The 17,321-nt window shown below is 43.9% G+C and overlaps 1 protein-coding gene across 3 annotated transcripts in view; it reads left to right on the top strand.

The window, feature by feature from the left end:
- Window positions 1-16,395: 16,395 nt before the first annotated feature.
- ptch1 (patched 1) overlaps window positions 16,396-17,321 on the top strand; it is a 42,701-nt gene continuing 41,775 nt past the window's right edge. For all 3 annotated transcript variants that reach the window (XM_062562261.1, XM_037483186.2, XM_062562262.1), the window contains exon 1: window positions 16,396-16,969. In XM_062562261.1, the coding sequence (XP_062418245.1) occupies window positions 16,799-16,969 (171 nt within the window). In that variant the 5' untranslated portion in view covers window positions 16,396-16,798. The remainder of the gene's footprint in view (window positions 16,970-17,321) is intronic.

Here is a 17,321-nt window from a genome sequence, read left to right as displayed (position 1 = left end):
TTATTTATCTGGTAGAGGCTGTTTCCTACTGCTAACAATGGTTTTCATTTTTATTTCATTAAATTTGGCAGTCAAAGTTTGAATTGAATAAAACATAGCGTTTGTCAAACGTCTGTTGTTGGTCCTAATCAGTGTTTGAAGAGGAAGGCCTGAGTGGAGGACTTGTACAGCCCTCAGGAGCTTGGGAAATACTCCATCTGTGTTCCGCCAAATCTCTCTCATGAGTCAGAAGGTCCGCTACGGGCCAAAAGCAATTACCACCATGCCAAAACTGACAGTTTCAGCCTCATTCGCATTGATTGCAGAGATGGAAAATTAGGTTGATAACTCATGCTTTTCTTTTCTTTCCTTTTTTCCCATTTGTCTTCAATCCCTTGCTTTGCTATCCAATTCAATAATTAATTCAGGGTGTTAGTGTGTCACCACTTAAATAAACCAAAAACACTTGGATTAATTTGACGTTGCATGTCTAAGATCATCATATCCCGCATGGCTTTTAATAAAAAGGGCTGAATGAGATTGGTCATGATGTTTCGGCTACTTTTCCCACCCGTCATCGCTTGCCACCTCACTCGACTACAGCAGTTGGGATATTGTTAAATTAAAAACAGTTGCATTTGATGAAATGTTATGATCTGTAAATTGGGTTCAATGGAAACTTGTGTTCCTACAGCAAAGCCGGACACAATAGAAGCACTGTAATTATTTTTAATTAATTTCTTCTAAAATTTGAATCTCTTCCAAACATCTTCGAACAGAATCAAGTAATTTTTTGACCCCACACCTCTTGCTGTTATAGACTCTTTCCTGTCTCTGTTTCTAAAGGTATTCAGTTACACAAGAGGTCTAATTAGATGAAAACCTCCGAGCATTCCCCTCTGCATGTCGCAGAGCTCGGAAGTACGAGCAATGAAATGGGGGCTCAGAGAGAAGCCACTAGCTTGATCTTCTTTTCGGCCACTTGTTACTATACCACCTGTGCTTGGGGAATCCTGCCCCTGACGATCATTTCGGGGCCAAAGTAGAAGCCTCCGATGACCCGAATTTGATGGCTTGTTCCTTTTGTCCTTCAGTGGAATGGAAAACTCTGTTGAGCAACATATTTACAGTCAAACGGACCCTCATTACACTGCAGCCCCGTAGAGGAGCCTTTTGTTCGTCTGCTTTGGCCGCATTAAGTACCGTTGACCATTCCCGTGCACGCGTTTGCATGTGTCTGGAGGACAGGCGCATCCTTGTAGTTGTGTGTTCTCCACGGGGACTTTAAACAGCGCATTAAAATGTCTGACAACGAGTGTGTGTGAAAATTTCACTGGAAGAAGGAACAGCTTGTGATTTTACTCCATTCTGGTCCCAGCCAACCTCCTCCTGCCGTGCATGGCGGACGGGCACAAAGTGCTAGGTCTTGGAATAAAATATCTGGCCGCCAGACAGCGTTTTCCCCCAATTCCACTCTTCTGAACCACCCCTAACCAAACATGAACACCGACAGGGACAAGAGCTGCATGACTGCACGTACCAACAATGAGGGCACACAAAGCACCGACTCAGCAGAATTGGACGACCATTTCTCAGGCGTTTAAGCATGCAATTATGTTCCCCTCCACTCCCCACTTCATAATCAGGAATGAGGGAGTACAACGTGGTGTCTGTAGTGGTTCACTTCCTACAGGGGAGATGTGGAGACAAGGGCGCATTCCTGTCTTGATTGGGATGATTTTGTATGCCAAAGTTGTTGTGTTGTGTTTACAGATAACAGTGAAGTGTGTGAGATTGCAATGTGTTTGTGTGGTTCTGAGATTGCATTTGAATGTGAACCTACGACTTTGAGCATAGGTGTCTTTGCTTCAGGAGAAATCCCATAAAATAGCTTGATAATGGTCTTGATTATGAATTTACCAAAATACTGGCGCTGTGTGTATTACACTTACTTGTGTATGTGTGTGTTTGCATACGAGTTTCAGTGTTTTATGGGATGTTACTCGGAGGGGAGCAGTCTTGCTGAGGGCTCTTCCATGCGTCCATGCATGTAGCGCACACCATATGGGGTCCAGAGGGGCTTGCACAGCAAGGCTGAGCCATGCGTATGGACCATTTAGCACACATTGCTTTCCCCTTCATGGCTGCAGTGCACTCCCCCCTAACACATAAGTCAGGGCTGGAAGACTTCACAGTGAATCACAAAGAAAGGCTCCAACAGGCACAGAGAATATATCTCGTAGGATAAACAAATCCGTATTCATTGTGATATTTCTCCATTTTGGTTTTTGTCATTTCTTTGATACCAGGGGCTATCATCTATCCAAATCAGAGGTACTGGAGTGTGAGGTGTACACGGTCAAAGGAGGCTATTATGAACAAACCAGTTCAAAAATATATTGCTTCTGAGTACTCTGTGTAGTTATGTGTTCTTTTTATTCCATATTTTTTGCTGGAAACAGTGATGTTACCATTTGCTCCATTTGCTTCTTCTTATGTTTGAAACCTTGAGGTGCCACTGCTCCACGCATTTGGCACATCAAATTCATATAGCTCATGTCAGTAGTACACATAGTTCATGTGAACATGTTGTTGGGATGAAAATCTTAGCAACCACAAAGCAAGTCATGAGTATTATTTGCATATTCTATTGTTGTGACATCCCAAAATGACATAAATCAACGTTGCTATTTTAAAGTGTCTGAAAATAGGCTGTATATATATGTCTTCATGGATCGGGTGTTTCAATGCTTTCCTAGCAGCTTGACCTGCTTGACAATATCAAATCCATAAAAATCCCCCGGTCTACATGGGAACTTGACCTATTATAAGGTCACAATGCCCGGTGGCCTAATATTATACTTATTTATTCATCCTTCCATCCCTCTCTCTGTCTGTCTGTGTGTGGTCTGGAGACACTGTAATTCCCCAGCTCACACACAGTGCCACCCAACACGCAGTCGGGCCTCCTTATCCACAGTATCAGCTACCATGTCAGACCAACTCCATCAAGGCCACTCTGGCCTTTATACTTCCTCATAAGGCAAAGATGAACTCTATCCAGACACATTGCAAGGCAGTGAGAGAGTCTTAGAGATGCTGTTGAAATCCAGAAATATTCAACACCAGGGCTTTTCAAATGTCCGACAGTTCAAGCACCTGTTAAACAAAATCAACATCTTTGTATACGGTGGCTGGATTTTGTTCTTTTGAACGTATTTCAGAATATATTTAAAACTATCAAGTTTTTTAAGCTAACGTTTTAAACCGTTCCAGTTTCCAGTATTTATTAATCCCTTCCACGACCCTAATCACTGCCCTGAACCTTTGACATTCCAAAAGCAGGTGTTAATGCTCTACCTCGACTATTCATCCAGGCAGCCACTAGAGGGAATTGCCTCAGCAAATCCCACCTCACGTGACTCCCCCTCTTCTTACGTTCTCCTCCTCGCTTAATCAATACAAAACGCACACTGTGCTTGAACACCCTCACCTGGGTGCTACACAAGTGACTACTTGTCCCAATCTCACACACACTGGTGACAGCGAGGGATTACTCTCATTCAGCTCTGAGGCCCTGGGAACAGCGGAGGCGTTGAAAAATAAAGCCTCTACTCGCCGTGTCTTGGCACTGGCCGGCTGGGTGGTCTCGCCGCCATAAATGTCACACTGAGTGACCATCTCCTCTTCAGTTCACATTCAAACAAACCTGGGGAGCACAACATCTAACTCTCGCTGGAGTGCAGTGAGAGACGAGAGGGCGCAGGACCTTCACTCTGCCTCGGTCGGGGGAAAGGGAGGGACAGAGTGACCATGTGAGACAGTTTCGGAATGAGAGACGTGAGTCAGGAAAAAAACGGAAGGAGAGTCGGGGAGAGGTCCGTGCGCTGTGCACCGTGTGTGGTCTTCGAGACCTCCAGGCTTGTTTTCCGGGGTGAGTGTATGAGTGCTCCCTTCCCGGGCTTAGAGCGGGAAGGGAGTGAAATAAAAGAAGGAGAAAGAGAGATGTCTGCAAAAATAAAGGGAATGTTTGCCTTTGCGTGTGTATGAGAGGGAACGAGTGAGCCAGCCTTTTATGTGAAGTAAGCAAGCAAATACCGCCATTGTTTGGTCTGCCGTGGGGAGATTACTGTGTTATTTGCAAATATATTGACTAGCTGGCCAAACAGAGTGCTTTTCATCGGGCCATCAACCTGCCAGAATAAAGTGTTTCCTCTTGACAAAGATGCAGGTACATCTTTTTGATAGGCAGAATATTTGTGATGGATTATTTATGTTGTAAAATGCTGATGTTTCATTGTTTTAAACTGAACATAGTTGTACACTATTAAGCTATGGATTTACTGAGGTCTATCGCATAATATGCTGCTTATTAAATGCCATATAGGCCATGAGGATGATCCTTCTTACGATGCACATCCAGCCAAATACTCACACCCAAACAAAAGCTGCTTTTACCCCGTGTACCAGTAATCACAAGCACAAAAGCATATCCCTCCATCGGCCTAACGATCTGCAAGTACAGCAGTGAGAGTGCATACACACAAATGTAAAGCACACAAACTCTGCACACAATAATATACATCAAACACACACAAACACACACACACACACACACATACTTGTGCTCAATTAAAATCAACACTCAATGAGGCCTCAAACCCTGAAACTGTTTCCAGAGACATTTTGTGCCCCTCCAGTGAAATGTGGGCTGCATCTGCGTCAGGAGACTGCAGAGACTTGGAATGAGAAGGTCTGGTGCTGAACAGACAGGGTTACATATGAGTCCACTGCTGAGTGCCCCAAATTGCACCATGTAATGTTCTTTAAGTAAAGAGTCTGATTGGACTCCATCAGTCAACTGTTAGCATTGCATTTTTCCACCTTTAACCTTTCGGGATCATTACTGTTTATATAAACTGCTGCATGACTGAGCATTTAGAAAAGGTGTTGATTAAGTGGGTCCTGAATGGTTTTTTTTTGACAATGATGAATACACATGAGTAAAGGGAAAATAGGTAATGAGGGAGGGCGGTTTGACTTTATGAAAGGATGTCATACACTCTGCTTCATCCGAGCCAGGAATATGTTTCTCTGTTTCCTCGTGTGTGGCCGTGGTTAATTCCTGGATTAGGGGTGCCGGTGTCATCTTCAATCAATCTGTCTTTTTGTATCAGTGAGGTGATTAAGCTCTTTAGTTTGAGTCTGATTTTTAAAAGATTGAACTGATACATTTTCAGGTTTCTGTAAATGTATTTCTCTTTCTCCTGGCCTTAAAATGAACCAAAATGCTTTGCAGAATTTGGAAAGAAAAGCACTGGGGCTGGTTGATTTGTTATTCTGCATCTGGTTCCGGGCTTTAAGGAGTTCATCTGGTGCTAGTGTCGCATCTAAAGTATCGCCTTCGCTTTTGGACAGTTTTTGTTGCTCCACCACGAATTAGAGTATTTCTCCTGGGTCCGCTTCGTAATCAGAGCGATGCACCTGAGGCTAACTGTCTTTATCAAATGCAAGAATGCTATATGGCACACATCTTTCAGCGGTGAGAGGGTTGAAACACATTCATCTGACATGCATGCAGAATCCGTTAGGATGAGGGCATTTGTTTCCAAACATTGATGTGTTTATCAAGAATGCTTTTTTTTTTTTCTTCTCAGAACTAAAGCATGTGTTGAGGTCATCAGCAGCTAGCCCCACATGGCCCTCAATGCAAGCAGGATGTCCTGCCTGACAGCTAGAAATAATCAGCTTCATTAGTCACTTTGGCTTGGTTACGCACATCTGCAGACATGAATACACACACCAAAAGCAAAGACATCAGACCCAAGGTATGGCTGACTTATGGCCTTTCCATTTCCCCCTTCCCTTCAGACAAAGACCACTTTCTATGCTACACATTCATTATTTATATTTCAATCCAGAACCAGACCTTCAGCAGAACAGAACGCGAGGTTCTGTGTGCAGGAGCTGTGCCACAGAAAAAGGCCGTGGCTCCGGGTTGAGATCAGTTTGTCCTCAAATTCGTTGAATCCCCGGCTCTTCATGTCAGCATGTCCCTGATTGAGACGCTGAAGCCCAATTTACGCCGCTGGTGCTGAACAGCAGTCCGCTGCTCCTTGTGTTTCCGTTCAACGCAGAGGTCACGGATTACGTACGTATCTGCAAGTCCAGTGAGATGGTGCAAAAGTGAGTTTAGATAAAAAACAAATATCCAACCATATCCGTATTTAGTTTAACCTGTATTGGCTAGGGGTATAAAGAAAGACATCAAAAGACAGGGTGTCTTTAGTTTTCCTTTAGAGCCTCATCTTTACTGCAGTAACCCTCAGAGGTATCTGCATGGGTGCTGTTGTTCACCTAACTTATTCTTAAATAGGCATAATACAATTTTAGGAGCATTTCTCCTTTACATTACTTTCCAGTGCCTCTTAAATAAGGCCGAGAGTGGTGGATGCTACGCTTCCGTGACAACGTATGAGTCTGTAACCGCCGTATGAGGGCAGTGAGGAATGGTTGCTGCGAGCTAACCACTGGGGGAACGCTCACATGCATGAGCACACACTAAGAGCTCATTCGGAGAGCAACTTCATTCTCTTCCCAGGTAGACAGTACTCCACTACATCTCTACAACCATTTTGCATATTAATACTCAGTCATAAACTGCTCTTTTAAACGTTAAAGGTCATTCCAGCGGCAACAAAAAACAGTATTTGAAAAAAAAACCATAATGATAATGATGAAAATATTATAGAAAAAATGTTTATATCATATCCTACCCTGCTGAACACCACTGTTGTTCTAACTAGGTTGTAGCCCAGGGTGCATTCATACCTATGATTCATACAGGTGTGCACTTAGGGGAGAACTTTGTGCGAGTGTGTGTTGGGAGGTCGCGCCCCTGTGTTCACCCAACCGTCCATCTAGCCAGACGCATTCACCATTTCAATCCAGCGTGCAGGAATGTTTATGATACTCTGTTAAATATAATGATGGCCCTGTTTGTCTCCATGAATTAAGGCCTTTCCCATAAAGAGAAGAAAAGGATGGTTCCCGCGGGGCGTGTTTGGGGCTCGCTCTTTGCAGCACAATAGTTTTTACACACAGTTCTGTAGAGCTGAAACTGCGTTCTGTATATACGCTGGAGCTGCCCGCTAAATACAAGCCAGGAACCTATTCTGACATTCACTTGGTTTTTAATTGTTTCATTTGTCTTTTAAAGGCTTTGACATTTTTACAGATCTTTGTTCAGCAATGGTCTCAACAATAAAACCCCTAGAAGTTGCTGTTGTCGTAATGGTAGAAACGCGTCAGTATTTGTTTGTCAGTATTGTAATTTAATTGAAATACAAAATATAAGATGACCCAAGGAGCAGTCTGAAGAATGAAGTTTAAACATGTAATGCACATGAATAAAAAATACTGAAGAAATATATTCAGTTCTAGACACATAGACAAACATATTATAGCCTTAGTGCACACATTTCTTGCATTATGGGTCCTTGGGATCAACCCGATTGTATAAACAGACAAGTGATAAACAGATGAATAATAATCTACAGGTTAAGCCACAGGGAAAAAAAGAAACCTGATGCAAGTATTTGAACTGACAGGAAATTGAAAACTACAAGTATCTCTTTACCAACAGCCCACTTTACTGCACATTACTTATGAAGGGAAATGTAGTGTTTGCATGTGATATTTTCACTAGTGATGATTCGTTTTGCAGCACAAAATGACAAAGTTTTCATTCACTTCATTTTTTTTTTTGGTTTCATTCTGAAACAACTCTGAAGGATCAATGGCGCCTACTTGGTTCCTCAATCAGAGTCCAGGCTCCGCTCGACCAGAGCCAGATGTGGCTCTTAGGATGCTAATTATGTTTGTCTTGTTTACAAACGCAGCTCAGAGCAGATTCCTCATTTTCTGTCCTTTTCCCCTCCTTTCCCTCCGATGTATATACACAGACTCTCGTTCTGACATAAACGGCAAACAAAGAGCATTTTGGTTCGGTCATAGAAAGGGCTCTGTTTGGTAGAACATGTCGCTCAGGGCCACGGTTTATTGCAACAAGGGTGATGCTTGTGTGAGTCTACTCATATCGCTTGTTTACTCAGGAGAAAAAGTAGAGCAGAAATATCTGAGTGACAGTAAGCACAATATTACCCATGATGTTATCCTCTCCCAAGAAGACAAAGAGAGATTCATGCCCTTAAAAGTAAAATATCAGCTAATTCTAACATCTGTCTTCTATGAAATATCTAATTGTTGCACTTGATGTCAAATACATTGATACCCTGACAGTTAAATGATTAGAAATCTGGCCAAGAGGCTCCAACCAAATATAATAAAGTAATCACTAACATTAAATAAAGATGGTAACTAAATAGGGATTGGCTATTTTTTATCCAGTGGAGCCCTTTTTGGTTGGCGGATGTGGTACACAGCGCATCCCACCTCAAATTAAGTTGTGGTTGCCGTTTCAGTCCTCGTAGTTTCAACAATACTTAAATGGCGCATTTGTCTAAAAAGGTCCATTGCGTTAGCAAGGATCTTACTGGAACCAGTAGTCTCACATATAACCCAGCAAATAGTTACAACTAGGACCTCAGCCCTTTTGGAACTCTTATTTCAAAGACATATCTCTCACCCGATATTGTGTTGCCCTGCTGGGTAACGTCCCACACGATCAGCCCCCCTCTGTTCCGCCCACTCGGCCCTCTTTTGAGGTCAACCAATATTGCCCCTTTCCACTCCTCACAGTCACTGTGGCAGGAAATGACCTCACACACGGGGAATGAACCCGCATCATCAGACAACAACCCCCTTCACTTCAGGTCAAAGGTCAGGGGAGTCACAGGGGAGTCAGAGTGTGTGTGTTTGAAATACGTACGAGGCCCTCTCTGATCAATTGTCAGTGGTGGACGGTTTGAGTGACTCATGTATTTGTTCAAGCCATTTCGTGGTATGTCAGGCATGTGTGTGTGTGTAAACATGTTTAGATTTTCTGTCTATGTCCGCAGCGGCACTTTTGATCATCCTTCGATATATTGTGTGTGTGTGTGTGTGTGTGTGTGTGTTTGTCTTGGGGTGCAGAAGGAAAAAGTGTCTGTGGGCTTTGTGAGCGTGATTGGGCCTTCTTAGGTTTCCTTTTAAGTCATGCTTGACCTCTTTTGGAATGACCGCTCAAAACAATGACAGAGTGAGGGCACTTCCTTCATTCAGATGTTACGGTTGTTACGGGAAGAACCCATCCTTTGAGTGGATGGGCCCTTCCCTCCCCCCCCCCCCCCCCCCCCGCCCTGTGTTTCGGTTGCTCGTGTGTCTTTGTACAGTTGTGTGACTTCGTGTGAGGGACTGCCAGTGAAGACTTGTTGAGCTTTTTGGCAATGGAGGAAATGTTCCCTTTCATGATAATTGACCCATCATCTTGCTTTACAGCTCTGCCCCACCCCACAATTTAAGAGCAGAGCACGACCGTACCAGTTATTTACTAATCGGTTGTCTGTCTCCGTGTCAGCGCTGCAATTGACTGGCGACCAGTCCAGGGTGTACCCCGATGCCGCCCAGGATCGACTCTCTAAGGAGAGGCGGTATAGAAGATTACTGACTGTTCCTAATTATTGCCTTTATGCTTTATTTAAAATATAAAAACAAAGCAGAATTATTTTTAGTGTGACAATTAAGTTTCCTGGGATCCCCGGCAGGGAGTCATCTGACCAATATTTTCCAACAATATAAAACGGAATTAATTATAGATAGAAGACAATCACATGATATGATTGCATTTAAAGATCACATGATACAGTATGTAGCTCCAGAACTGCAGCTACTAAATGGCAAAAATAACTAGAACTAAAAGAACAGTAATTGCTTATGAAGATCATGTGATCAATTTAAACCCAAAATGGTGTTAAGTTATATTTTCTATGTATTCACGCTGGTTTTGGAACTAAACCCAAAGAAATCTGATATGTACAGTATAAAGAAGCCTATATATAGTTACATTGTCACTCTGTTTAGTCAACAGCTTGATCAGGCCTCACCCCCATCTTTTTTTCAGCAGAAATGACATCATAAGTACTGATAAAATCATCCTATTTTGCACACTTTCATGTTTTGTCCGGATGCTCGAGGGGAACCATTTGTCTTGGTTGAATTTGACGGAAAGTCTAACAAAGATTTTGCTGCATTTCTTCAGGGTGGCTCCACATTATGTTGAGTTTTCAATAGAAACATGTTATGATAACGCCAGAGATAAATGCTATTGCGGCTGTTTTTTGGATGCTCCAAAACAGCTCCTTAAATGTATTTCGTAAAAGTCGCGTCCGCGTTCTCTCTCATTGTGTCACTATCGATAAAACCGAGGGTGCATTTATACACCAACAAGCGCTAACTTTGTTTCAGATGGTTTGACGTTGCTACACAGCAGCGCGGTGGTGGGGGAACAGATGGACGTGTGGGGACCCAAACCTACAAACGCTCTCAGTATGCCTCACTGCATAGTTCAGCTAATGACTGAGTTCTTCGAGATCTAACCTTTCCTCCCTCGACTCGTAATGAGTCTCCTCTCATTATTTTTCCTGCGTTTCACGAGATGGCAGCAGCAGACACGCACAGAGCACCGGTTACGTCAGACGCGAAAGTGCCGCGGCAACGACGAACAATGGCGCTTTTGAATTGAGCGGATGCAATTCTGAGCATTGCCAAGAATTTTGAACGAGCACCTCCTCTGTGAAGCTTATCTGTGGATTCTGATAAGCTGTCATTCACTGTATACACAACAGTCCTTGGCGGTCGATGGAAAGTCAAAGCAATAATTAAACTGCAGCCAATGAATGCTCCTCAATCACATCTAGCTTGTTTGCGTTAATCCCTTCCTTTTGGAAATGTCAAGTCAGGTCTCCATATACTCCATGTATACTCTTTTCTTTCACCACTCAAATCCTCCTTTTAATCTCGTTTTTAGCACGTATTCCTAGATTCATTCGCAGGCTGCTGCGCATCCCCCTTGTGGCTTCATACGTCGTTTTTTATTCAGCAGCGATTACAGACGAATATTCCCCAATAACAATGCTGAGCAGAGAGACAGCCAGAGGAGAATGTGCCAACATCCTGACCATTACACATGAATTATACAAGAACGTGATTAGGAAACTGGGATTTTAACTGAAAGGCACAAGCCTGGGTAATTATGACAGCTATTTCCCCTCCCTGCTCCAGTCAGACCTCACAGTGAGCCCTACCAGACGTTCAACCAGAACAGACCAGACGGCCTCAGACACGAGTGAGCAATGCACTCGCATATCTGCAGGTGTTGGGATAAGATGACAGGCATGTGGCAGACAGCTTTCACAATCCTCTATTCACAGACGTCCCGCAGAGCGGCAATAAATTCCCCCTCCTCATCTCATTGCTCTTGCTTTCGCTGGAGATGGCCTGGATTTAACAGTGCTGGGGCTAATTGGCCACTTAAGCCCATGACCTCATGGCACTGTTGGAAGAACAAGCAGATGATGACTGTGAGGGTGCATTGATGAGCCACACGAGAGTCAATGCAGTCCCAGTGGTTGTGCTGCAGGTGCTGTCAGCACGCCCGCTGCAGGTCTTCACTTCCATCTCCAACCCGTGATTCTGAAATAACAAAACCTTTTGTTCTCTCACCATATGCGTCTCTCGTCTCTCTTCGACGTTTTCATTCCCCTTTTTTTTGAGATTGCTCTCTGTGAAAGGGATCGTTCCCATGTTGCATCTCCATTTCAACCTGGGAGGACCAATTAATAAAGAAACGGATCCAATTTCCAACGTGAGTCCTTGAAATGGTCAAAACAATCCACTGTGGCTGCACAGAAACTCAATGTGCCAGAATACTCCTCTATCTGTCAGGACGCCCAAATTCCAACAGACGTTATGCAATAGCATAATAGTTAGACGTTCACAATCTCCAAGGGCGTTTATGTCAGTAATTATGTCAAAATGTGTGGACTATGGTTATGTCATAACAATAACTTGGTTACATTTAAAAATGTAGTAACTGTAAATATATCTTCTTGACATCATTGTACATATGCTAACACTTCATCACAGTTTGAAGCCATTTGAAACACCACAAGGGTTGGAATTAAAACATCTAAGTGTACCTTGTGTTCCGCAGAGAACCTATTAAACGCAAAGTCCTATAACTACAGTCTATTACAGTCCATAATGCTGTTAGGCCCATCTCCTTTCGAACATTAGTATTATGTGGGAGGTATTTAGTGTGTGTCCATGCTCTGTGCTAATGCATCTTAATGGAGGTTGATGCTGCTTGTTTATGAGCTTGGATTCCATTGAGAAAGGTAACAGTTCCTGGTGCTCTAAGCTGAACAGGAGGCCTGAGTGAGTAAACAGGCGTCTGGACAGCTTATGAGGTTCTTACCTTTAAATGTGTCACTTTTTCCATTCGGGCCTCCCACAGAGAACCACCTAAGCCCAAGTGGAAGCAAGAACACCTTCTACCAAGGTCAATGTGTGAAGTCCAAATGTGCACAGCTGCAGATGTGAACAAGTATATTTGTTTGTGAGTGAGAGTGCGAGTCAAAGTTTCCTTGCATTTCTTTACATTGTTCTTGATTTTGCTGAGAGACAAGTTCCAGCCGAGTGACCGGTCCCCCTCTTCCTATTTAAGGTTGCCTCTCTTCCATTCTTTTGAAACCACGTCTCTCTATGGAGCCACAACGTTGATGTTGTATGATACTGCTTATTTGTTGAGGCCACTTGTATACATTCAGAGCAGCGCACGTTTCCTGTTAACATTGGAGGCTGAATTGGCTTCCAAAAATTACAGCTTCTCAGGCCAGTTCTGCAGAACAGACTGCTGCCTTGTCTAAATATCAGACCTGCTCCAACATTGTCTGTCCCGGATCTCAAAGTAAATATCGGCCAAACAGTGAAGTGGACTCCATTGCCCAATTGAGGCCGACAGAACTTAAAAGCACCTAAATGCCCTCAAACCAGAATGAACGTTCATCTGAGTTTTTCTTTGACGCTCACTCCCTTTCTGCCGCACTTTTCTTCTCCGATTTAGTCAAACATGACCACTAAAATATGTCACTACGTATAGAATCAAACACGCACAAGGACCGGACAAATTAAAACCTTTTCATTGTTTGAATACCGTGCAAACTCATCTTACTATATCTTACAAGAAATACTAAATCCACTTGAAGTATTTCAAACGTTTTTTTTTTTTTTTTTCTTTAGAGAGTTTACCATTTCTGAACCGGTCAAAAACTTTTCTGTATCAAATCAGGATGATTTTGGTCCACCTCTCTCTGTGTTGCTGCTTGATGCACACAAAGCCAGTCGGAAATCGGGCGAGATAAACAGAGGCCAGGCGGTGCTGCGAGCTGTCAAACAGCTCCGTGTATGATTGAAGACAACCTTGAGCCGGAGCATAAACATTCCAGCGGGCCCTTGACGTGCATTCAACCCGCACTGCTTCCCAGGCCGCCATCGTGGACCAGGAGGGAGCCGGCAACTGGGTCAAGATGGAGGAAGAGGAGATAGATTTATGACTTGCCAAAAAATATTGGAAATGATACCAGCATGGGGATTCCGAGAAGAGATATTGTGGAGGTATTCTGTGTTATTTAGTGAACATAGAGATAGAAACACGATACAACTTGGCTCAAATATGTCTTGATTCTTGATTCTGTTATTTTTTATAATATTGTATTCACCAAAGAAATTGCTTACTTCTGGGAACATGGCAATATTCCTATTAGTCCCTCAGCACCAATTTTATCACAGAGGTTGCACAAAAATGTGATATGGGCTAAGTGCATGGCCAAAATAAACAGAACATCATTAAATAAATCGATTTACATTTCTTTCTTTCTACATGTATTTATTTCTACATTTCTGTATTTCTTCATTTATGCCTGTATTTCTGTGTCCGTATGTAAATGAGCTCAGGCGCTCCGAACCTCATTCTTGAGCAGGATTGGTCAAATAGAGGAGCGAGACAGAAGCAACCGATCCCAGCACATCGCTCCTGTACAGCGTCTAGAAGCTGCTGGCAGCGCCCATGGCTTTTTTTCAATGATTCCTGTACATGACATACTCGTTGCTATCAAAATTCTGTTAGTAGATCACAATATGAAAACAAACTGATTTGGCATAAATCCTTAAGCAAACAATAAATCCAGCTCATCCATTCTAACTCATGATAATAAATGAATTAAAAGGATAACGTTCATGTTTGGTCAAAGGCATATCTTTACAGCCTCCACGCTACAGTGTTCACTGGGGACGACCACAAGGGCCTAAGGGCGCTTTGAAGGAGTCCTGCAGCGTTACCGTCACGACATGAACTTCAACGCTTCTACGGCGCAGCAGATATGACTCCTGCTGGCTGTAAAACCGCCCTGGCTCTGTGGAGTAGCCTTTTGTGGGGCATCACAGCCCGACTCTGTGCCCCTTTGGATGTTGTTTTCTCACCCAGTGGTATTATTGTTGCAAACAATCCCAAGAGAGAAAAGTATTGGTTTGCTGAAGCATGGCATTGACGGGATCATTTGAGTCTCTCTTTTCTTGACAACAGTTGTCCGCTTTCATGAGCAAAATGGTACGAATGTACACTCATTTATACGCAGTTGTATTTGTGTACGGACCGGTGCGTGCACAGGTGTGTGACGTGCTTTTTGGAGAGCGCGTATCTCTTTGCCGCCTTCCTCTCTGACCAAGTGGGATGCTGCAGTGCAGGGGTTGGTATACTGTTTATAGTGTTGGACTAATCACGTGACAGTCAAAGAGTCCTGCCCATGGAGCAAACGGGACCACCCACGTGGCCAAACAGAAACAGCCACGCAATTGAGAGGGAACCTTTTTCGCAATGCATGGGACCCAGAGGGATTACGATGCCTTTTTTTCTCTCTCCTTGTGACAATAAAGCAGGCATCATAACGGACACGTTTGGGTCTCCACAGGGGGGCGGATATTACAGATTTGTTCTGACAGCTTTCCCCACCTGGACTGAAGATGGTAAGTGCGCCGCTGGAAGCCGGATGACCCGCTCTGGGGCTCCAAAGGGCCTCAGGTGTAAAGTGTGAACTGCGGGGGACAAAGTAAAGAGGTCACATGGGCTAACTACCAATCAATTTATTTGTTTAACTGTGACTTTAAATTGTAGAAAAAGCAAGTTAAAGTAAGTGATTTGTTGTTGTTTTTTAGGGAAAGGTTTATCTGTCATAGTTCTTGGGTGTGATTTTGGCAATATGAGTATTTTTGAAGATGATGACATTTGGGAAGCAGATGTTGTTTTGAAAATATCGGTACGTTGTCTATTTATTTAACATTATTTTAAATCCTTGGAGAAGTGCTTGTCTTGTCAGCAATTCGTCTGCAGGACAAAAAGTAAAACTTTTTCACTACTGCATCATGCTACTTTCATAATGGGTTTGTGATGAGAGAATGTTGGCCAATGTCATGCAAATAATATTATATATTAATGCAATCCACATTGTAGGCATGAGGCCTGTGTCTGTTTGTGTCAAAGCTTTTATCACCAATTATGGGCAAAATTACCATTTACCAACAGCTGGTATTTGAATAATGAGTGTTTGTGTGTGTGTGTGTGTGTGTGTAGCAGTGCATGATAGAAGTATCAGTATCAGTAAAGTGTATATTCAAACTGATACCGAGGATGAATAAGAGCCATGTGTTAAAAACCAAAAAAGATAAACATTATTATTACTATGTTTATATACAGCTGTTTTGTTATTTTTATCCTTGTGACCATACATTGAATTACTAAATCCAAAAACAATGATGTTTTCGGAAGTATTCCTGCTATTACTGCTGCTTATGAAACAAATAAGAGAAATTAAATGTGTAAATTGCACACTATGAAGACCGGTTTGATGCGCGTCCATTTGTGGCTGACAACTTCCTACTGACCTCCCGACCTAAATATCATCAAACATTAAAATTGCGGTTCATACATTCCTCTGCATCCCCCCCCCCCCCGTCACTCAAAGCGTGCGCATTGCCTCAGACTGCAGGGTCTCCCTCGGTGGAACGTGCCTCTTTTCTGGCGACGCGGCGCTGCGTGGAAGCCCAAGACAAGCAAAACGCACCGAGCGGGTTTGGCTCTCATCGAGCCTCCCCTGAAGTTGGAGATGCACACATGAGGTCCGCCCGCGTGGGTGGTCCCTCTACTTTTAGTGAGCTGTTGCTAAGCAGCTAATAATAGTCGTGTTTGCTGAGTAATTTTTGCCCTCTTGGAACCAATCAGATCCAAGAAAGTCCTGCAATCTGACAGCCCCAGAGGCGGGATCTCCAGTCTTTTTTCTTTTTTTTCCTCCTTTTTTTCCACCCTTCACCCCTCCTCCTCCTCCTTCTCCGCCTCCTCCTCCTCCCCCTCCTGCCTCCGAATGGAGAGAGGTCTTTTTCTCCTCTTCTATTGAATCTCAGAGTTGGCCGTGACGCGCGGCCCAGGGGAAGACCACATAGATCTCACCAGAATGCAACGACCATCGAGGTTCCTCGCCCGAAGACTCGTGTATGGGAATCCCTCTGCGCACTTCCCTTTCTGAGAGAACTCCTGCGTTCTTGTTCACCGGGAGGCGCGGTGAATGCGGTGAAAGCGGCGGAGACCCTCCGGATCGCGAAATGTTGGGATGGAAGGCGCAGACTTTGACTCGCCGTCTCCAACAGGAGTATGAAGTCCTACTTCGCGGGTGTGAGATCTCCGAGAGTGAAACTCTGTTGCCCCGGGATATCGCTGCGCGCTTTCGGGGAGATACTATAAAGTGGGAAACGGTCTTGCAGTCCCCGCAACATGGCCTCGGCCGCTAATGTGCCTTCCGAGCAGGAAAACAGAGACCCCGATCGGCCGAGGATAACGCGGAGGACCCGGGGTGACTTCACCCGCAACGCACCGCTGGATTTGGAGTATTTGCAGCGGCCGAGTTACTGCGACGCGGGCTTTGCTTTGGAGCAAATCACCCAGGTGCTTATTTCTCATCTTACACCGGGAGCTTCGTGGTGTTGGTTTCATTGTATTCCCCCGATCAGACCAACAAAAAAAAAAAGGAAGAAAAAAAAAAAAGAAAGAAAAGGTGGCCAAACCATGTCCAGTCGCTGCTAGGTAACGGGACGGGCTGGGCACGGGGTGGTGGTGGTGGTGTTGGTGGTGGTGTTAGGGGGGTTGGACCCGGGCGTCAAGGCAAAGTTGAAGAGCGCTGAATCTGATCTACACCGCAACATCTACACCGTTCTCGTGCAGAACCGGCTTCTGTTTTTAGTTTGTTGTTTAGGATGCGAAAAGAAGTTTGTGGCCGCGCACGCGATGCCGCATCCCG

This window comes from Pungitius pungitius, chromosome 5, assembly GCF_949316345.1.
Source record: "Pungitius pungitius chromosome 5, fPunPun2.1, whole genome shotgun sequence".
In the NCBI taxonomy this organism is placed as follows: Eukaryota; Metazoa; Chordata; class Actinopteri; order Perciformes; family Gasterosteidae; genus Pungitius; species Pungitius pungitius.
This window is presented reverse-complemented; position numbering and strand designations above follow the sequence as displayed.